General features: G+C 48.2%; 1 protein-coding gene across 5 annotated transcripts in view; it reads left to right on the forward strand.

The window, feature by feature from the left end:
- Positions 1-22,624, forward strand: part of ACOT7 (acyl-CoA thioesterase 7) — a 110,089-nt gene that overhangs the window by 12,355 nt on the left and 75,110 nt on the right. The window contains exon 1 of one of the 5 annotated variants that reach the window (XM_055582446.1): positions 6,309-6,438. The exons of 3 other annotated variants lie outside the window; for them this stretch is intronic. Coding sequence is in view for 1 of the 2 variants with exons in the window: in XM_055582443.1 (XP_055438418.1) it covers positions 6,513-6,688 (176 nt within the window). In the remaining variant the exon portion in view is untranslated. Of the gene's footprint in view, positions 1-6,308; positions 6,439-6,479; positions 6,689-22,624 lie in introns of those variants that run through there. One more of the 5 variants, XM_055582443.1, reaches the window with a different exon arrangement.

Genomic DNA, 22,624 nt, shown 5'->3' on the forward strand with positions numbered 1-22,624 from the left:
CAGTCCGGGTGGGAAAGCCTTCAATCCATCCTGTGAATGTATCTATCATAACTAATAGGTACTTATACCCTTGAGAAACTGGCATCTGGGTGAAGTCCATCTGCCAGTCCTCTCCTGGGTAGGCCCCACATCGTTGGATGGGCTGGGCCAGCTGGGGTCTTCGAGCTCCTTGGGGGTTGTTGAATTGGCAAGTGAGACAAGAGGAGACCACCTGTCTTATAGTTGTTTGGAAGCCTGTTCCTCTGAAGGAGCTTTCTAGTAATCTTTGGAGGGTCTTTTCTCCTAAATGAGTAGTGGCATGTAAGGAGTTAACCAACTTCTATTGGAGGTTTCCAGGCAGAAAGAAAAAGGAGTCCCTCCTTTTGGAACCACCCCATATGATCTTCTTGAAAGCCCTCGCTCTTAGCTTTAAGAGTCTCACCTTCAATATATGAAGGAGTTTCTGGCAAATTAGTCTGTGGAACTAAGGTGGCAATCCCTATTAGGTCATGGTTCTGTAATGCTGCTCTCCTAGCTGCCTGATCAGCTGCTTGGTTCCCTCGTGCCACTTCCGTGTTCCATTTTTGGTGTCCTTTACAGTGGGAGACTGAAACCTCAGTGGGCAGATGGACTGCCTCCAAGAGTCGAAGAATCTGATCACTATATTTGATTGGGGACCCTCAGGTGGTCAAGGGGCCCCTTTCTTTCCAAACAGCCGCATGTGCATGTAGCACCAGAAAGGCATACTTGAAGTCAGTGTAAATGGCTATTCTTTTTCCTTTTCCCAGCTCTAAAGCTCGAGTCAGGGCTATGAGCTCAGCTAATTGGGCTGAAGTACCTGGTGGCAGAGGCTTAGCCTCTATGGTCTCAAAATTGGAGACTACTGCATACCCGGCTCTTCTTTTTCCATCCAAGACAAAGCTTCTTCCATCAGTGTACCAAATTTCCTCAGGATTGGTCAGAGGATCTTCTGATAATCCCTCTCGGGGTTTTGTCCAGTGGTCCAAGGTTTCTAGACAAGAGTGAAACGGGAGACAGCCCTCGGGGGTAGGTAGGAGGGTGGCTGGGTTAAGAACCTCACAAGGGGATATAGTGAGGCCTGGATTTTCCATCAGCATTACTTGATATCTGAGGATTCTTTGATCAGACGTCCATAAATGGCCTCTCCCATTTAGGAGTTGTTTTACTTGGTGGCTGGTAAAAATAGTTAGTTTGCCTCCAAAGGAGAGTTTTAAAGCATCTTCTATCATGATTGCAATAGCTGCAAGATTTCGAAGGCAGGGGGGCCAACCTCGGGAAGTTGGATCAAGCCTCTTGGATAAGTAAGCTACAGGCTGGGGCTCGGATCCCAACCTTTGAGTTAACACTCCCAAGGCTATTCCCTATCTTTCATGGACATAAAATTGGAATGCTTTTTCTGGGTCTGGCAAACTCAAGGCAGGTGCCTGAGTTAAGGCCTGTTTTAGTGTAGCCTCTGCCTCCTTTTGAGGAGTTCCCCACATCAGTGGGATTGAATCATCTCGTTCCTTTAAGCTTTCATATAAGGGCTGGGCAATTAGACCATAGTTGGGTATCCAGATTCTACAATAACCAGTTAGCCCCAGGAAAGCTCGCAATTGTTTTCGAGTCGTGGGGGAGGGCAACTGGAGGATTCCTTGTACCCGATCAGAGGACAGCCTCCTGGACCCGTGTGTAATCTGAACTCCCAGGTAAGTGACCTTTGTCTCGACCATCTGTGCCTTAGCACGGGAGACTTTATATCCCCTTTCTGCCAAGAAGTTTAGAACCTGAATTGCATGTTGTTGGGCACTTTTCTCATCTGGAGAGCAGATTAGTAGGTCATCTACGTATTGTAATATTTTCCCATTAGGTCCCAGGCCCAGATCTAGGAGATCCCGGCTAAGGGCCTGTCCAAACAGGTGGGGGCTATCTCTGAACCCCTGAGGTAATACTGTCCAAGTCATCTGTTGGTGTTTTTCTCCTGGGGCCTCCCACTCAAAGGCAAAAAGGTATTGGCATTCTTTAGCCAGTGGTATGCAAAAAAATGCATCTTTGAGATCCAAGACTGTAAACCATTTGGCACTGGGTGGGATTTCTCCCAAGATTACATAGGGATTGGATACTGTGGGATGGAGGGGGACTACAGCTTCATTTATGATCCAGAGATCTTGAACCATTTGCCAGGTTCCGTCTTTTTTCTTTACTGAGAGGATTGGGGTATTACATGGCGAACTGGTAGGGACCAATAGCCCACAAGCAAGGAATTTATTTATTAAAGGCTGTAGTCCCTCCTGAGCCTCTCTTTTGAGAGGATATTGTTTCTGGTTAGGAAACCGAGTGGGATCTCGGAGGACAGTGATGACCGGTTCAGCTTGGTGGGCTCGTCCAGGAATCCCCTGATCCCACACCTGGGGGTTAATTTTGTCTTCCATAGTTTTTGGTCCCTCTCTATTGAAGGTGTAATGGGTTCTTCAGTAGTAACCAGGAGCTGTAGAGCTCTAGGGGCTGAAAAACTTCCCATCACAAGGGTGGTCCCCAGTTTAGTGAGTATATCTCTTCCCAATAAGGGGGTAGGACACTCAGGGACCACCAGAAACTGGTGGGAAAATATTTGTCCATCCCAGCAACAAAGAAGCGCTCGGGTGAATCTTTAGTAGTTGCTTTTCCTGTAGCACCCAAAATGGTACAGGTTTGGGAGGAGAAGGCTCTGGAGTAGGAGATCAAGACAGAGTAGGCAGCCCCTGTGTCAACCAAGAAATTCTCGGACCTACCTGCCACATCCACTTGCACCCTCGGCTCCAGCCCCGTGATGGTTATCTGTGACAGGCGGGCTGGCTGGAGCGGGCCGCTTCAGTCCTCTTGAACCATCGTGAGGGTAGGCTTGGCGCTTGACCTTGAGGCTCTTGGGTCCCGAGGGCAGAGTGCCGCCCAATGTCCCAGTTGATGGCATTTGTGGCAAGCCATTCTAGGAGACTTGTCCAAAGCCATTCTTTGGACACTCTTTGGCCCAATGCCCCGCCTGTCTACAGATCAGGCATCTGTCTCGTGCCTTGTCCCTCAAGGACTCGGGGTTTGCCATAGGGCTTCTCTGGAGGGTGGCCAGCATCTGGGCATGCCTTGTCTCTTTCTTTCTCTCCTTCTCCTGGGCCTTGGCCTCCTTCTCCTGTTCCCTGTTATAAAAGGTATTGGTGGCTGTCTGGACCATCTCATCTAAAGAGGCAGCAGGGTCCTGCTGTTGTAGCTGCTGTAACTTAATTCTGATATCTGATGCACACTGGGAAAGGAATTTGTCCTTTAAAATCACCCGTCCCTCGTAAGAGTTTAAGTCCAGGTTGGTAAACTTTTAGAGTGCCTCTTTTAGCCTCTCCAGAAAGGCAATGCGGTTCTCATTGGGCTCCTGAGTTATTGCTGAGACTGGGCACAGTCCCACAAGCAATAGGCTTCTTTATGTTTCCATGGCTGGCCTTCCTTAGGGGTGAGTCTTTCTAAAGCTTATCCTACCCAGAACTGTTACAACCTGAGAGCCAGGCGTCCCCGGGTCAGGGTGCAGATCCCGAGGCAGGCTGAGGCATGACAGCCTCCTAGAGATCGAGTTCCCGGGCAGGTAGAGGCGTGACGACCTCCTGGGACCCCTGGGACTAGAGGATCCCCGAACAGGTTGAGGCGTGACAACCTTTCAAAGGCCGATCCCTAGGCAGGTCAAGGTGTGATGACCTCCTGGGACCCCCCAGACTGGAGTTTGGGTGTCCCCAAGATCTCCAGTGTGACCAGTATTGGGTAGGATTAGGGGGTTGGATATTATAGAGTTTTTCCTTCCCAAGGCCACCTATTTTATGGTTGTCTCTTCAGAAGATTGTAGAGGCAACCTTGTGGGTCTGGATGGGGCTCAGGAAAAGAGCATGAAACAGGAGGGAAGGGGGCAGAGCACAACCTTTGAAAGAATGACATAGCACAAGGGTATAATGTAAACCAGTTAGAATCAATTGGATCCAAGATGACAAGTCAAATTCAAGTAAACCTTAACCCCCAATCTATAAGGCAATAGACACACCCAGAGGTGGCAGGACAGCTCCAAGGCACAAGGTCAAAAGAGGGAGGAGTGGGTGGTTCCCCAATGGCTGGGATGATCCTCTCACTCATTAGCATATGAATTCCATCCCCTCACAAAACCTAGCCAGGCCTAATACTCAATGGTTCACACCCTGAAGGGTGGCTTCTTTCTGGGTCCTAACAAATCCACCTCTTATCGCTTTGTATCTCAATGAATTTTTGCAATGAGACATCAGAGCCTGAGTTTCTTTAGTTTTGGCCGGGCTTGAGTCCCGGGAGAGAGCTGAAGGACAGGAGGAAAAAGCAGTGGGAAAAACGTGCCAAGGAATCCCCTTCATAGCCCACTGGAAGATTTGCTAAATATCTGACCGGTGCTCGCAGTTTCATTGGTCTGATCCTTGGCACAGAGAAGAGAAAGGACAGAAGAACCCCCACCGGCTTGTGTAACAGCTACTGGGGCTCAGCAGATAGCGCCTTCGGGACATGCTGAGGAGTAGCCTCTCCAGAGTCCCTCAATTGTGCCCCTGCCGCCCGCCTGTTTGCGGGAGGTTCGAGGAAACAAACGAGAGATTGTACAAGTCCCTCCAGCCATAGGAGCGAGGACCTCTTACCTTAACCGGAGGTCTTCTGGAATCTGAGACTGTGCCGCGTGAGCTTTCTGCTGAGTTCGTTTTTCGCTGTCCCGGTTTTCAGCACGATGGGCCTTCCCCAGCACTAGGTTTCTTCACCTTCCGCTTCTAGCGTGGGAGCTTCGCTGAGTTGGGCTTCTGTTGTGCTTGGCCTCTTCCACGCAGAGGTTGTTTCAGCCAGGTTATATCCGAGTCACGGCACCATAGACGTCACATGAGTGTATGTTCCTCGGTTCTTTGTCTCATCACAACAAAGATTTGAAGCGACAAACATTAAAGCCCTCAGCGCATCACAGCTCTTGGGTCTTGGACAAACCATGCTACAGCTCTTAGACAAATCAGTGTCACAGCTCTATTTTATTTAGAAGATAGCAGGAGAGAGAAAGAGAGAGAGAGAGAGAGAGAAGAGCTCAGGCACGCGTGAGAGAGAGTCCGTGAGAAAGCGCTTTGGCTCCTCCTTTTGTGTTTTTTTCCTCTACCTGGGCCTGCCCTATGTAAATTGGGCTTAGCCAGGAGTGCTGTTTGTTCTGCCTGAAGTCTTCACTCTGGTCCTCAGACCTTCCTTGTCTTTTAGCCACCACCATTTTGGACTCCTTTTCCCTATTCTACCTACCTAACATACCTACCTAACAGATCGAACCCAGGTCTCTCACGTTGCAGGCAGACACTTTAACCTCTGTGCCACCAGGGAAGCCCTTAAATACAAGAATACAGTTTCTCAGAAAAACCTCCTATAGAGACACAGAACTTCAGATCCAAGTACTAACATCAAAGATTTCAAAAGGAGGAAAGGAAGCCAGGTTGAAAGAAGAAGGGGGAGGAGTTGGGAGAGGGGGGCGAAAGGGGTGGCCTACAGACGTCTCCTGCCACCTACAGATACCCAGGTGTTACGGGACTTTTCCCCAGGCCCCCAGAGAAGGGAGGACTGGAACTCCACCCTACCAGAAATCAGACCAGACCAGAAGCAGAATTCGAGTGCTCTGCCAAGAGGAGGTGATCAGTCTCCAATCCTCAGCTCAGGCTGTGGGCCCTTCAACCAGATTCCTGCGTCCAGGACTGGGGGACTAGAAAAACAGGGAAGGATAGGAAGGGTTAAGGAGAGGAAAGAGAGAGGGAAGGGGAGAGAGGTCAATAAAGTCTCTTGTTCCTTACGAGTCAAGGAGGGACTTTTCCTGGTGGTCCAGTGGTTAAGAATTCGTCTTCCAATGCAGGGTACACGGGTTCCATCCCTGGTCCAGGAAGATCCCACATGCCACAACTAAGACCCAGCATAGCCAAAGAAAAAGTAGTAAAAAGGAGTCACAGCTCCAGCCTCTGTTTCTTGGGAGTCCGGGGTGGGGAACGTGTGTCTTCCTTGGCTCTAGAGCCTCACATAGCGACCATGAACTTCCACCCTGCGGTGGTGGCGTCTTGTTCACCTGAGCGGTCTCTGGACCCAGCCTTCGTGTCCACCTGCTGTGCGGAGGCCCTTCCAGCGGGCGGGGGCGGGGGCTGCTCCTGCCTGCCTGCCTGATTGATGGTCCTGGAGACTGAACCTTGATGGGCATGGTTTACAGCCCCACCCATTTCCTCCAGTCCTGTGGATACCTTTATTCTTCGTTTGCTCATCAGAGAGCCCAGCTCAGCGACTTCATGCTGAGTCACAGATGTATCTTGGGCCCTGCAGCCTGTGAGAGCCACGGCAGCTGCCAGCTGCTGGGAGGAGGGGCCATCCCGGGAGTAGGCGCTCTGGGAGTGCGAAAGTTGCAGCATTCCTGAGCATCGGGGAGGTACCTTGAAGGTAGAGAGGCGGGGTGGGGTGTGGGGGCTAAACCCAGTGCCGGCTCAGAGTAAACACTCTGGGCCGCTTTCTGCATGGTGAGGCTGCTCACCCGGGCTCTCTGCCTCTGTGCGCTGGGCAGGCAGGCCGCCTTCAGGAGGCCAGTCACTGCCCAGGAGTGGTGCCTGAGGCTCGGGCAGAGGCGCTGGGCTTCCATCCAGGCTGTTGGAACCAGATCTGCTCTGTCGTCTAAACTTGGTGTCATTACAAGGTAGGATGACAGGGACACTGTGTGCCCTGACTCATGCTAGGCCTTTGGTGTCCAGCCCAGGCCATGTGACTCAGGATTTCTTGGTAAGGGTTTGGAGTGGACAGTGGGTGAACTGCGTGTTTTGTGGGATTGAGCGTGCCCCTCTGTGTATGCATCCTCAGTGGAGACCTGGCATCTTTTTCCTCAGGGACCCCACTCAGCTTTGTTGGAGGAGGTGGGCTTTGAGAGCTTGGGATGAGCATGGAGCTCAGAGCACCCTGAGATCGGAGCAGGCTGCTGTACTGGCAGGTCTCTGCCTGTGCTCAGGCTGCCAAAGGGGGTGCCGGTGTCTGCTCTCCTCCCCTACTCTCCCCTCATTGAGCTGGGATTTTTTTTTTTTTTTTGGACTTGTTGAGGGAGGCTGGGGTAGCTGTCCTCATGTGACTGGCTAATCCTCTGGCAATGTAGTGAACTTGGAAGAAACCTCCTCCAGTGGGCGGATTCTGGTCCTTTGTACCAGCTTTATTGAGTTGTAATTCGCATCCCATTGATGCATCATCCATTGAAGTATGCAGTTCAGTGGCTTTTTGAACATCCAGAGTTGGACAGTCATCACCACCACCAATTTAGAACATTTTTGTGACCTCTTTGAGAAAAGCCATTTCTCTCCATTCCCCCTAATCCATTTTCCTTCTCTATAGATCTCCTTGTTCTCGACATTTCATGTCACTGGAGCCAAGTGATGTGGTCTTTGTGTCTGGTTTCTTTCACTCAGCACCATTTTTCAATGTTCATCTGTGTTGTCACACATGTCAGTGCTTCCTTCATAATACTCCACTTATGCATATGTACCACCTTGTTTAAGACTTGCCTTGTGGCTCAGACGGTAAAGCATCTGCCTACAATGCGGGAGACCTGGGTTCGATTCCTGGGTTGGGAAGATCCTCTGGAGAAGGAAATGGCAACCCACTCCAGTACTCTTGCCCGGAAAATCCCATGGATGGAAGAGCCTGGTAGGCTACAGTCTGTGGAGTCGCAAAGAGTTGGACACAACTAAGAGACTTTACCTTACCTTACCTTACCACCTTGTTTATCCGTTCATCAGCTGATGCATATCAGTGTCTCCAGCTTTTTGGCCTTTATGTGGGCATATGTTTTTCTTTCTCTTGGGTGGCATCATAAGAAATGTGTATTTGGTTTTTGTTCCTAGGTCTTGGCACAGAGCTCCTAAAACCCTTAACATTCCCTGGGTGGTAGTGAAAGGTTGTTGCTGAACCACTAAAAGATGCCGGGATTCTTGGCCTCCGGAGGAGAAGAATTCAGTCTGGGGCCAGAGGCTTGATGCTCAGAGCTTTTGTGTAATAAAGTTTTATTAAAGTATAAAGGAGATAGAGAAAGCTTCTGACATAGGCATCAGAAGGGGGCAGAAAGAGTACCCCCTTGCTAGTGTTAGCAATGGAATTATATACTCTACAATTAGTCATTACAATGAATCAGAAGAATATCTGGAGGTTGTAAAGACCTTTGCAGACCTACTCCCATAATTTACATTTTAAGATAACAGGATTAGCTAGAAGGTTTTTTCCAGAGACTGTCCTCAAGCAGGATACATTATTGTTATATAATCCTAAGGAATGTAGAGGGGAAAAAGTTTGTCCTTTCTTTCTCCTTGAGAATTCCAGACCCCTCTCTCCTTGGGGACCCCTAGACTTCTTATCAACCTGCCTAGGAATTGACTCTCTCCGTAGGGTGGATGGGAATGTTTTTTATCCTCCTGGCAAGTTCCTAAAACCCTTGGGAAAATGTTGGAAAACCTTGGACAGAGCATCTTTTGTATGCTAAGGAGATGACTAGTGCTTGGTGGCCCAGAGATAGCAGTTTTAGGAAGGGGCTGGTCTTTGGAATGACTTTGGCAGTATTGGAGGGGTGGGACTTTTAGCCCCACCCAAGACCTGGGGGTTGGAGGAGAGGGCTTTGGGTTAAGTTAGTCACTAGAGAGTAATCAGTTCAATTCAGTATGTAGTTATGTCCGACTCTTTGTAACCCCATGGACTGCAGCATGCCAGGCTTCCCTGTCCTTCACCAACTTCCAGAGCTTACTCAAACTCGTGTCCATCGAGTTGGTGATGCCATTCAGCCATCTCATCCTCTGTTGTCCCCTTCTCCTCCTGCCAGCATCAGGGTATTTTCCAGTGAGTCAGTTCTTTTCATCAGGTGGCCAAGTATTGGCCATCAGTCCTTCCAATGCATATTCAGGACTGATTTCCTTTAGGATTGACTGGTTGGCTCTCCTTGCAGTCCAAGGGACTCTCAAGAATCTTCTCCAACACCACAGTTCAAAAGCATCAAATCTTTGGCACTCAGCTTTCTTTATGGTCCACCTCTCACACCCATACATGACTGGTAGGCTACAGTCTGGGGCCAGAGGCTTGATGCTCAGAGCTTTTGTGTAATAAAGTTTTATTAAAGTATAAAGGAGATAGAGAAAGCTTCTGACATAGGCATCAGAAGGGGGCAGAAAGAGTACCCCCTTGCTAGTGTTAGCAATGGAATTATATACTCTACAATTAGTCATTACAATGAATCAGAAGAATATCTGGAAAACCATAGCTTTGACTAGATGGACTTTTGTTGGCAAAGTAATGTCTCTGCTTTTTAATATGCTCTCCAAGTTGTCATAGCTCTTTTTCCAAGGAGCAGGCATCTTTTAATTTCATGGCTGCAGTCGCCATCTGCAGTGATTTTGGAGCTAAAGAAAGTAAAGTCTATCACTGTTTCTATTGTTTCCATCTATTTGCCATGAAGTGATGGGGCTGGATGCCATGATCTTCATTTTTTGAATGTTAAGCCAGCTTTTTCACTCTCCTTTTTCACCTTTATCAAGAGGCTCTTTAGATCCTCTTTGGCTTTCTGTCATTAAGGTGGTGTCATCCGCATATCTGAGGTTACTATTGATATTTCTCCCAGCAATCTTGATTCCAGCTTGTGCTTCATCCGGTATGGCATTTTGCATGATGTATTCTGCATGCTTCCCTGGTGGCTCAGATGGTAAAGCGTCTGTCTACAATGCGGGAGACCCAGGTTTGATCCCTGGGTTGGGAAGATACTCTGGAGAAGGAAATGGCAACCCACTTCTGTACTCTTGCCTGGAAAATCCCGTGGACGGAGGAGCATTGTAGGCTACAGTCCATGGGGTCACAAAGAGTCGGACACGACTGAGTGACTTTACTTTACTCTGCATATAAGTTAAATAAGCAGGGTGACAATATACAGTCTTGACGTATTCCTTTCCCAATTTTGAACCAGTCCATTGTTCTGTGTCCCGTTCTAACTGTTGCTTCTTGACCTGCACACAGATTTCTCAGGAGGCAGGTCAGGTGGTATGGTATTCCCATTTCTTGAAGAATTTTCCACAGTTTGTTGTGATCCACACAGTCAAAGGCTTTGGCATAGTCAATGAAGCAGAAGTAGATGTTTTTCTGAAATTCTCTTGCTTTTTCTATGATCCAGCAGATGTTGGCAGTTTGATCTCTGCTTCCTCTGCCTTTTCTAAGTCCTGCTTGAACATCTAGTAGTTCTTGGTTCACGTACTGTTGAAGCCTACCTTGGAGAATTTTGAGCATTAATTTGCTAGCTTGTGAGATGAGTACAATTGTGGGGGAGTTTGAACATTCTTTGACATTGCTTTTCTTTGGGACTGGAATGAAGACTCACCTTTTCCAGTCCTGTGGCCACTGCTAAGTTTTCCAAATTTGCTGGCATATTGAGTGTAGCACTATCACAGCATCATCTTTTAGGATTTGAAATAGCTCAGCTGGAATTCCATCACTTCCACTAGCTTTGTTCATAGTGATGCTTCCGAAGGCCCACCTGACTTTGCATTCCAGGATGTCTGGCTCTAGGTGAGTGATCACACCATCGTGGCTATCTGGGTCATTAAGATCTTTTTGTGCAGTTCTGTGTATTCTTGCCACATCTTCTTAATATCTTCTGCTTCTGTTAGTTTGATACTATTTCTATCCTTTACTGGAGCATGCTATGCTAAGTCACTTCAGTCGTGTCCGACTCTGTGTGACCCCATAGACGGCAGCCACCAGGCTCCCCCACCCCTGGGATTCTTCAGGCAAGAACACTGGAGTGGGTTGCCATTTCCTTCTCCAATGCATGAAAGTGAAAAGTGAAAGCGAAGTCGCTCAGTTGTGTCTGACTCTTAGCGACCCCATGGACTGCAGCCTACCAGGCTCCTCCATCCATGGGATTTTCCAGGCAAGAACTGGAGTGGGGTGCCTTTCTCTTATCCAGGGTTGTTCCTGACCCAGGGATGGAACCTTGGTCTCTGGCATTGCAGGAAGATTCAATCCTAAAGGAAATCAGCCCTGAATATTCATTGGAAGGACTGATGCTGAAGCTCCAGTACTTTGGCCACCGGATGTGAAGAGGCAAGTCATTGGAAAAGTTCCTGATGCTGGGAAAGATTGAAGGCAAAAGGAGAAGGGGATAGCAGAGGATGAGATGGTTATATAGCATCACTATCTAATGGACATGAATGGAGTCAATGGACATCAATTTGAACAAACTCCAGGAGACAGTAGAGGACAGAAGAGCCTCGTGTGCTGCAGTCCATGGGGTTGCAAAGTGACTTAGCAACTGAACAACAACAACAACAACAAACATTACCCTGAGTCCTGAGTCTTGTGAGGTGCTCCAGCGAACTATCCAGCCTGAGGTGGGGTCACTTGCTCAGTAGTGTCCAACTCTTTGCGACTCCATGGACTGTAGCCCACCAGGCTCCTCTGTCCCTGGGATTTTCCAGACAAGAATACTGGAGTGGGTTGCCATTTCCTCCTCCAGGGGATCTTCCTGATCCAGGGATCGAACTCATGTCTCCTGTGTCTCCTGCATTGGCAGGCAGATTCTTTACCACTGAGCCTTTGGGGAAGCCCTAGGAGGGGTCAGGAATGAATCCAATTGTAGTGCGCCTGGCTAATGGCCAAGAGTTGGAGAAATGGCTGGTGTGAGGAACAACCCCACCCAATTGATGTCAGAAGTGGTGTGAATGAAAACAGCTCAGCAGTTCCATTTTTGGATCAAAGGATTACTCTGTTTAATCTTTGGAGGTGGTACCAGAATGTTTTCCAAAGCAGCTGCCTCCTTCTCACTCTCATGGGCTCCACATCCTCGCCAATACTTGCTATATGTAGCCACCCTGGCGGTTGTAAGTGGTGGTTCACTGCGGTTTCAGTGGGGATCTCCCTGATGATTGGTGATACTCCCTTGGGCTCAGTGGTAAGGAACCTGTCTGCCAACGCAGGAGACCGGGGTTTGATCCCTGGATTGGAAGATCCCCAGGAGAAGGGAATGGCAACCCACTCCAATATTCTTGCCCGGGAGATCCTATGGACAGAGGTGCCTGGCGGGCTACAGTCCATGGGGTGGCAAAGAGTCGGACATGACTGAGCACGCACACACACTTTTCCATGCACTTATCAGCCATTTGTACATTTAGAGAATTGTCTATTCGGGTCTGTTGCCTGTTTTTTCAGTTGGCTTGTGTTTTTATTATTGAGTTGTAGGCGTCTCTTCTGTATTTTTTTTTTTTTTTTTTTTTTTGGCTCTGCTGCGTTGTCTGGTAGGATCTTAGTTCCTTTCCTGACCAGGAATTGAACCTGGGCCCTGGGCCGTGAAAGCACACAGTCCTAAACACTGGACTGCAGGGAGGTCCCTCCTTCTGTATCCAGATACAGATCCCTTCTCAAGTGTATGGGTTGCAGAGGTTTGCTTCCGTTCAGTGGGTTGTCTTTTTGCTTTTGATTATTATCTCTTGAAGCACAGAAGCTTTACAGTTTTGCTGTTTCTCTTTGTTGCTGCTTGTGCTTCTGTTGTCCTCTCTAGGAGGGCACTGCCAAACCCGAGTCCCAGAGCTTCCCTGTGTTTTTCTCTGAAGCGTTTTACGGTTTTGGTTCTTACATTAGGGCTTGGACCTTTTTCCAGTTCTTCCTCAGAGATGGTGTGAGGTAAGGGTCCAGTTTAATTCTTCTGCCTGTGGAAATCCCTTTTCATAGACTGAGAGATAGGTGCCGAGTGGCCGGGTTACTGGTCAAGGTCACAGGCTGATGAGTGGTGTGCTGAAATCACAAACCTCCTGACTGTTCTTCGCCTGCAGCTTCTTCCAGCTTCTCCCAGCTTGCTTTGAACTCTGTTTCCCAGGTTCGTTGATCCTTGACCCCGAGGACAGAACCCAGAAATCCATGAGCCACAGTACAGGGCCTGCCCTGTGGGACGTGGTGTAGACATTACCGTGCATCAGTTCCTTGAGAAGAGGACAGTCTGTGTGTGATCTGTGCATGAGGTCTCTGAGGTCTGTGTCTCTCTGTTCCCACTCGCCTCCCTGAGCACTACCCTGCCCCCACTGGCTTTTCTACCCCTTCCTCCAGGTCCCCCTCTCTCCCTTCTCTGGGTTGTTCTGTGACTTCAGCCTGTCCCGTGGCAGGGGCTGGCTCTTTCTGTCCAGGCCTCCCAAGTGGCAGGTCTCTGCTGGGGACCTTCCCAGAGCCAGGCCACATAACCCAGACCTCTTGGTGCCCTATCTGACCCCTCAGGGCACAGAGGTTCAGGTTTGTGGCAGGCCAGGGGCCAGCTGGCATGACTGGCCGTCTAAGCCATGTTTCAGACCTTGAGAGTTGGAAGGTGAAAAGACAACCCTCAGAATGGGAGGAAATAATAGCAGATGAAACCACTGACAAAGGGTTAATCTCCCAAATATACGAGCAGTTCATACAGCTCAATACCAGAAAAACCAACAGCCCAATCAAAAATTGGGCAGAAGATCTAAACAAACATTTCTCCAAAGAAGACATGCAAATGGCTAATAAACATATGAAAAGATGCTTAGCATCACTCATTATTAGAGAAATGTAGATCAAAATTACAGTGAGATAACGCCTCACACCTGTCATTATGGCCGTCATCAAAAAACCTACAAACAATAAATGCTGGTGTGGATGTGGAGAAAAGGGACCCCTCTTGCACTGTTGGTGGGAATGTAAATTGATACAGTCACTGTGGAATACTGTATGGAGAGTGCTTAAAAAACTAGGAATAGAACTATTGTATGACCCAGCAATCTGACTACTGGGCATAAACTCTGAGAATACCATAATTGAAAAAGACATGAACGCCAAAGTTCACTGCAGCACTGTTTATAATAGCTGGGGCATGGAAGCAACCTAATGTCCATTGACAGATGAGTGGATAAAGAAGCTGTGGTACATATATAAAGTGGAATATTACTCAGCCACAAAAAGGAATACATTTAAGTCAATTCTAATAAGGTGGATGAACCTAGAGCATTTTATACAGGGTGAAATAAGTCAGAAAGAGAAAAACATGTATCATGTCTTAACACACATATATGGAACCTAGAAAAATGGTACTGATGAACCTATTTGCAGGGCAGCAGTGGAGATGCAGACATAGAGAACACACTTGTGGACCCAGTGTGGGAAGGAGAGGGTGGGACAAATTGAAAGAGTGACATTGAAACATGTACATTACCATATTTAAAACAGCTAGCCAGTGGGAGTTTGCTGTGTGATGCAGGGAATTCAAACCTGGTGTTCTGTGACAACCTGAGAGGGGTACAGTGGGGTCGGAGGTGCGTGGGAGGTTTAAGAGGGAGGGGACATATGTATAACCTGTGGCTGATTCATGTTGATGGATGGCAGAAACTAACACAATATTGTAAAGCAGTTTTCCTCCAATTAAAAATAAAATAAAAAATAGAAAAAAAGATGGAAGAAACAAACAAGCAAACCAAAGAAGAAACTTTGCGATTTGGGAAGCTGCAGGTGGTGGAGTGTCAGAGAAGTCGGAAGATGGGAGGCAGCTGTCAGACTGGGAGTGGACGTGTCCAGGAGAGAAAACTTCCTTCAGAGACTAACTGTCCCTCCTCCTGGCTGTGCTGGGAGCAGAGCATCCCACCAGCTATGGGGTTGCAGCCCTATGCCCTGGAGGCAGCATCCACTTCCTGAGCTGACACCTTGTTCCCATCTGCTCCCTGCGTCCCACGTGCTTACTTGCTTAGCTCTCAGCCCCAGCGGACGTAGGAATCATCCTTGCTTTACCGATGGGGAAACTGAGAGCAAGAATGACCTTGAATGACCTTGAATTTCCCATTCAAGGTCAGCACAATGGGCACCGGATGCCTCATCGCCTGCCTTGACCTGCCCTGATCAGGCTAGATGCTGCTAAAGCGTGGAACTGGTTAATGGAGACAGCCCTAACCTGCCAGCTGCCCTAGAAATGGCTGTTGCCTACTTTTGATTTATAAGTGAGTGGAATTAATTTGTTATTGTTCAGTTGCCAAGTCATGTCCGGCTCTTTGCAACCCCATGGACTGCAGCACAGCTGGCTTCCCTGTCCATCACCATCTGGAGGTTGCCCAAGTTCACGTCCACTGAGTTGGTGATGCCATCCAACCATCTCATCCTCTGTCGAACCCTTCTCCTCTGCCTTCAATCTTTCCTAGCATCAGGGTCTTTTCCAATGAGTCAGTTCTTTGCATCAGGTATCCAGAGTATTGGACTTCAGCTTCAGCATCAGTCCTTCCAATGAGTATTCAGGACTGAGTTCCTTTAGGATTAAAAGGCTCAGGTGTGATTTATCTCCCATACTCAGCATAAGGCTGAGAGCTTCTCTGCACCTCAGGTGCCTAGAGAAAAGTGCACTTCCGGTGCCCCAAAGGCCAGGCTGTTGTGCTTGCTGACCAAGTGCTTGTAAGACTGCCCTGGGGTCTGGGGAGCCTAAGTTTCCCCCCTATAGAATTTTGTGGATACCTGAAGGGCTCCTGGTGTGTATGCCTGTGTGGCATCCAGGAATGGGGGCTGGGGAACACCTGAGGGTAGGGATCTGATCCCCCCACCAGCTCTGGCCTGTCCTGGTACATTCGGGCCACTGGACCGTGGGGGTGAGTTGTGGGGGGTGGGTATGGGATGGGAGATGGGCCATGCCTCTCCACCTATTCAAAGTCCAGGCTTCAGGTTTCAGCCTCTTCTGGAGCCAACTACATATTCCATTACCTTCTGGGGATGTAGCAGGTGGAAACCTTAGCCTTGTAACTGATCAGGATGAGCTGGGGTGGGGAACATCCTTTGTAGTAAACACCACACTTTTTTTGCTTGTCTTTCTTTGCTATTCTGGTGCTGTGTTCATTCAGGTGTGGCTTTGTGATACTGTGATTTATAATCAGATCAAATCAGATCAGTCGCTCAGTCGTGTCCGACTCTCTGCAACCCCATGAATCACAGCACGCCAGGCCTCCCTGTCCATCACCAACTCCCGGAGTTCACTCAGAATCAGGTCCATCGAGTCAGTGATGCCATCCAGCCATCTCATCCTCTGTCGTCCCCTTCTCCTCCTGCCCCCAATCCCTCCCAGTATCAGAGTCTTTTTCAATGAGTCAACTCTTCGCATGAGGTGGCCAAAGTACTGGAGTTTCAGCTTTAGCATCATTCCTTCCAAAGAACACCCAGGGCTGATCTCCTTCAGAATGGACTGGTTGGCTCTCCTTGCAGTCCAAGGGACTCTCAAGAGTCTTCTCCAACACCACAGTTCAAAAGCATCAATTCTTCGGCGCTCAGCCTTCTTCACCGTCCAACTCTCACATCCATACGTGACCACAGAAAAAACCATAGCCTTGACTAGCCGGACCTTTGTAGGCAAAGTAATGTCTCTGCTTTTGAATATGCTATCTAGGTTGGTCATAACTCATGATGTACTCTGCATATAAGTTAAATAAACAGGGTGACAATATACAGCTTTGATGAACTCCTTTTCCTATTTGGAACCAGTCTGTTGTTCCATGTCCAGTTCTAACTGTTGCTTCCTGACCTGCATACAAATTTCTCAAGAGGCAGATCAGGTGGTCTGGTATTCCCATCTCTTTCAGAATTTTCCACAGTTTATTGTGATCCACACAGTCAAAGGCTTTGGCATAGTCAATAAAGCAGAAATAGATGTTTTTCTGGAACTCTCTTGCTGTTTCCATGATCCAGCGAATGTTGGCAATTTGATCTCTGGTTCCTCTGCCTTTTCTAAAACCAGCTTGAACATCAGGAAGTTCACGGTTTTGTCTACATCCCTGTTTCTGGCAGAGTCTAAAACCCTTGGCATTTCCTAAATGATGGGAGTGATAAAGGTGTCTTAATATTGGTAACAAACCCCTTTCAACCACACCGGAGCTTATGTTAATGAGGTGACTTTCAGAAAGTACCTAAGGGTGGAAGCCAGCTCTGTGATCGTAGGCTTGGAACTTCAATCCCAGCCCCCTGACCTCCAGGGAGGGGAGACGGGCTGCTGGGTGAATTGGTGATTGAATCAGTGACCAATGATGGGATCAACCAGGCTTTTGTTGTGAAGTCCCCATAAAAGCCCAAAAGGATGGGGTTCAGGGAGCTGGGCTGGAGAACCTGTAGAGATTCAGGTTTGTCCTGAATCTCATCACACCTGGAGAGCAGATGGATGGTCTGTGCCTCCCACATGCTTCTGCCCTACCTGTCTCTTCATCTGGCTGATGACTCATATATCCTTTAATGTCCTTTGTAGTAAGATGGTGAGCTCATGAGTGAATGGGTCTCCTGAGTTCTGTGAGCCTCTGCAGCAAATTAATCAAACCCAAGGAGGAGTTTGGTGGAAACTCTGTCTGTAACTGGTCGGTCAGTAACACACATGACAGCCTGGACTTGGGATTGGTGTGGGAAGGTGGGGGTGGGGTCTGATGTCGTCTCCAGGTTGTTTTTCAGTCGCTCAGTTGTGTCCGATTCTTTGCAACCCCATGGACTACAGCACTCCAGGCTTCCCTGTCCTTCACTATCTCCTGGAGTTTGCTCAAACTCATGTCCATTGAGTCAGTGATGCCATCCAACCATCTTATCCTCTGTTGCTCCCTTTTCCTCCTACCCTCAATCTTTCCCAGCATCAGGGTCTATTCAGATGAGTCAGTTCTTAACTGGTGGCCAGAGTTTTGGAGCTTCAGCTTCAGCATCAGTCCTTCCAATGACTATTCAGGATTGATTTACTTTAGGATTGACTGATTTGATCTCCTTTCAGTCCAGGGGACTCTCAAGAGTCTTCTCCAACACCACAGTTCAAAAGCATCAATTCTTTGGTGGTCAGCTTTCTTTATTGTTCAACTTTCACATCCATACATGACTACTGGAAAAGCCACAACTTTGACTAGATGGACTTTTGTCAGCAAAGTGTTATCTCTGCTTTTTAATATGCTGGGTAGGTTTGTCATAGCTTTTCTTCCAGTGACCAAGCATCTTTGAATTTCATGGCTGCAGTCCCTGTCCACAGTGATTTTGGAGCCCAGGAAAAGAAAATCTGCCACTGTTTCCATTGTTTCCCTGTCTATTTGCAATGAAGTGATGGGATTGGATGCCATGATCTTCATTTTTTGAATGTTGCATTTTATCAGCGTTTTCACTCTCCTCTTTCATCCTCATCAAGAGGCTTCTTAGTTCCTCTTCGTTTTCTGCCACTAGAGTGGTGTTGTCTGCATATCTAAGGGTGTTATTTCTTCCTTCAATCTTGATTCCAGCTTGTGATTCATCTAGCCTGGCATTTCACATGTTGTACTCTGCATAGAAGTTAAATAAGCAAGTGACAATATACAGCCTTGATGTACTCCTTTCTCAGTTTGGAACCACTCCATTGTTCTATGTCCCATTCCAACTGTTGCTTCTTGACCTGCGTACTGGTTTCTGACCTGTGTCCAGGCAGAGTCAGAATCAAGTTGACTTGTAAGACACCCAGCTGGGGTCAGAGAACTGCTTGGTGGTGGGCATAACACCCCCACCCCAACCCTATCCCCATGTCATAATTGGTGACCAGAACTTCAGGCTTGTGTTTGGCACTCAGACTTTTTTTTGCCTTTTTTTTTTGTTTGGCTGGGAAAATAATTTTGTTTGGGGGAGGGTGGCAGGGGTCCAGCTTCAGAACTCCTGCACTTGCTTCTTGGTGCCTCTGGCCCTGGTGACCTTGAGCATGTGGGTGTTCATGGTCCAGCTCAGTAGCCATACTCACCACCATGACAGTGTTGCTGCTTGGGCATCACTCTGTGGACACTGACCCCTGAAGCAGGGGGACAGGAACTCTAACAGCTACATGGCTTTTGGTGCCCTGTGGTGTCTAAGGAGACCAGATCCTATTTGATTGTCATTCTCTGCTTCCTATAATGACAGGCTGGTCCCATCTTGTCATAACAGCGGGGCTCTTAGCCAGCAAGGAGCTGTTCTAAGTGGCCTGTGTCATCTGAGAAGTAGTAGGAACAGTCTTACCTCTTGATTTGTGGGATCTTAGTTCCCTGACCAGGGATTGAACCTTTGCCCTTGGCAGTGAGAGTGAAAAAATGAGTGTGTCAGTCAGTCAGTTGTGTTCCACTCTTTGTGTTTAACCCGCCATGGACTGTAGCCCGCCAGGCTCCTCTGTCCATGGAATTTTCCAGGCAAGAATACTGGAGTGGGTTGCCATTCCCTTCTCCAGGGGATCTTCCTGACCTAGGAGACCCTGGGTCTCCTGCACTGCAGGCAGAATTTTTATGGTCTGAGCCACCCGAGTCCTAATTGCTGGACTGCCAAGGAATTCCTAGTGGGAATAGTCTTATCTCAGCCACAGCAGTGATAATTTTGTGGACTTGATTTTGCCTTTAATTGTTCCCATGTACCTACTAAGTTTTTTGTTGTTATTGAGTTGCTCAGTCATAATCGACTTTTTGCAACCTCATGGACTGCAGCATGCAGCAGACTAGGCTTCCTTGTCCTTCACCATCTCCTGAAGTTTGCTCATTTTCATGTTCGTTGAGTCGATAATGCCATCCAACCATTTCATTCTCTGTCACTCCCTTTTCCTCCTACCTTCAATCTTTCGAAGGGTCAGGGTCTTGTCTAATAAGTCAGCTCTTTGCATCAGGTGGCCAAAATATTGGAGCTTCAGCTTCAGCATCAGTTCTTCCAATGAATATTCAGGGTTGATTTCCTTTAGGATTGACTGGTTTGAATTTGCTCTGCAAGGGACTCTCAAGAGTGTTCTCCAGCACCACAGTTTGAAAGTATCAGTTCTTTGGTGCTCAGCCTTCTTTTTACTTTTGTTTTTATTTTTATTTTATTTATTTATTTATTTTTTAATTTTAAGTTGCATATATTTATTTATTTACTTAATTTTTGGCCATGTGGCATGTGGGGACTTAGTTCCCCTACTTTTGTTTTTAGATAGTTAATGTGGAAGAGAGTGAATTTAATTCCTAATTTTATAGGAGGTCTCTGCATTCTTCTGCCGTTCCCACGCCACGTTGTGTCCCCTCAGGGTTTAGTGGGAGTTCTGCCACTCTGCGTCCTCGTCAGTGTCTGGCGTTGTCACATCGGGATCTTGGCTGGTAGTGTGAGCGGTAGCTTGTCATTTGAGTTTGCGATTCCCTGGTGACCTGTGACACAGGCATCTTTCTCATGTGCTTATTTGCTATCTGTGTGTCTTCATTTATGAGGCGTCCCTTCAGATCTTCTGCTCATTTTCATGCTGGATTGTTGGTTATTGGATACAAGTCCTTTATCAGACACGTGATTTATAAATATTTTCTGCCAGTTGGTGGCTCGTCACTGTTCTGCTATCAGTGCCTCTGTTGGTTGTGTCCTCTGGCCAGCCCAGGAGCCAGAAGCCAGTGTACCTGGCTTCTCCTAGGTCCTGGAAGTCCTTGTAGGGTGTCACAGCTTCGAGGAACTCTGAGCTCTCCATGGACCCTCCAGGCTACAGGTGAGGAATCAGAGCCCAGAGGGGCAGTGGCTGACTTAGGGGCACATGGCTGGTGTGGCAGAGCCATGGCTTGAACCCTGACTGCGTCTCCTGGGCCAGCTTGCCCTTGGAATTTCCACACTGGCTTTCTGGGGGGGCTATCTGCTGACATGGTCTACAGGTGATGTCCGGCAGGATGGGCTGTTCGATGCTCAGGATATTGGGCAGGGCTGGGGTTCTAGAGGCTAAGAGGGTTGCCCTTGTTCTGTCCTCAGCCCCTGCATGGTCTACTCCAGCTTCCGCACCCCCCAGATCTCCAGGACAGTGTCTTGGGAGGGCATCCTCCTCTGTTCTCAAGGATGTCTGGGAGCCCCTTCCACAGTGAGACTGGGTGTCACCGTATGGACCACTGGCTGTATTCTGCCTGACTCTGGGGAAGCCCTCAGGGCCTGCTGAGCTGCTCCTGAAGGCTTCACTGTGGATCCCATGGGCTGAGAGGGCTGTGATTGCTGCCTGGTGGTGCCTAGCATGCTGGCTTGGTAGCGCTCTTAGTGAGGCCGTACCTGGAGCTCCAGGGCAGCCTGGCCGCCTCCTTCCTGCTTGTGGTCCTGAAGCTGGTGGCTGAGACACTCTTGGAAATGGACTGAGTGCCAGTAAACTCTCGTAGATTCAGTGACTGAGAAGAACCCCCAGGTGTTTGCCACCACCACGTGATTCTTCACACAGCAGCTGTCGGGGTGGATGGGTGGGGTATGTATTTATTTCATTATTGACATATAATTTATGTAACTGTACGCATTTAAAGTGAGTGGCTTGATCCATTTGGGCATATGTAAACACTTGAAAAATCATCACCGTAATCAAGGCCATGAGCACAGCCATCATTTTAAGAGTTTCTTCTCATCTCCTGATAATCCCGCCCTCCTTCCTGGGCAGCCACTGACTCACTGTCCCTGTAGATTAGTTTGCATCTTTTAGAATGTTAAAGAGGAAAGTGAAAGAGGAGAGTGAAAATGCTGGCTTAAAACTCGACATTCAAAAAACGAAGATCATGGCTTCCGGTCCCATTACTTCATGGAAAATAGATGGGGAAACAATGGAAACAGTGACAGACTTTGTTTTTTGGGGCTCCAAAATCACTGCAGATGGTGACTGCAGCCATGAAATTAAGAGACGCTTGCTCCTTGGAAGAAAAGGTATGACAAGCCTACACAGCATATTAAAAAGCAGAGACATTACTTTGCCAACAAAGGTCTGTCTAGTCAAAGCTGTGGTTTTTCCAGTTGTCATGTATGGATGTGAGAGTTGGACCATAAAGAAAGCTGAGCGCTGAAGAATTGATGCTTTTGAACTGTGGTGTTGGAGAAGACTTTTGAGAGTTCCTTGGACTGCAAGGAGATCAAACCAGTCTATCCTAAAGGAAATCAGTCCTGAATAGTCATTGGAAGACTGATGCTGAAGCTGAAGTTCCAATACTTTGGCCACCTGATAGGAAGAACTGACTCATTTGAAAAGATGCTGATGCTGGGAAAGATTGAAGTTGGGAGGAGAAGGGGACGACAGAGGATGCGATGGTGGGATGGCATCACAGACTTGATGGGCATGAGTTTGAGCAAGCTCTGGAAGTTGGTGATGGACAGGGAAGCCTGGCGTGCTGCAGTCCATGCGGTCGCAAGGAGTTGGACATGACTGAGCAACTGAACTGAATCGAGAGTGTTGTAGAAGTGGAGCCATGCAGTCAGAGCTCTTTTCTGTCTGCCCTGTCCTCTTGCACTTGGTGTGATCATTTTGAGATTCCCCCACGTTGCTGTAAGGACCAGCATTCATTCCTTTTATTGCCAAGTAGCATTCCCTTGCAGGGGTGGATGGACCTCGGTCTGTCCGTTGGTTCATCTGTGGATGGACATTTGAGTTGTGCCCAGCTGTGGGCTGTTACAGGAAACGCTGCCACGAGTAGTGGTGTGCAGGCCTCTGAGGGGACATACTCAGGGGACAACATTGGATGGGATGGTAGGTGTAGGTTTAACTGTTTAAGAAACTGCCAGACTGTCTCCCCAGGTGGTTGTGCATTTCGTGTTTGTTTGCTGCTCGTTTCCAGCAGCGCCTGGGTGTCCCGGTTTCTCCACAGCCTTACCAGCACTTGGTACAGTCGGGCTTTTCAGTTTTAGCCGT

This window comes from Bubalus kerabau, chromosome 5 (genome assembly GCF_029407905.1).
Source record: "Bubalus kerabau isolate K-KA32 ecotype Philippines breed swamp buffalo chromosome 5, PCC_UOA_SB_1v2, whole genome shotgun sequence".
NCBI classification, from domain to species: domain Eukaryota; kingdom Metazoa; phylum Chordata; class Mammalia; order Artiodactyla; family Bovidae; genus Bubalus; species Bubalus kerabau.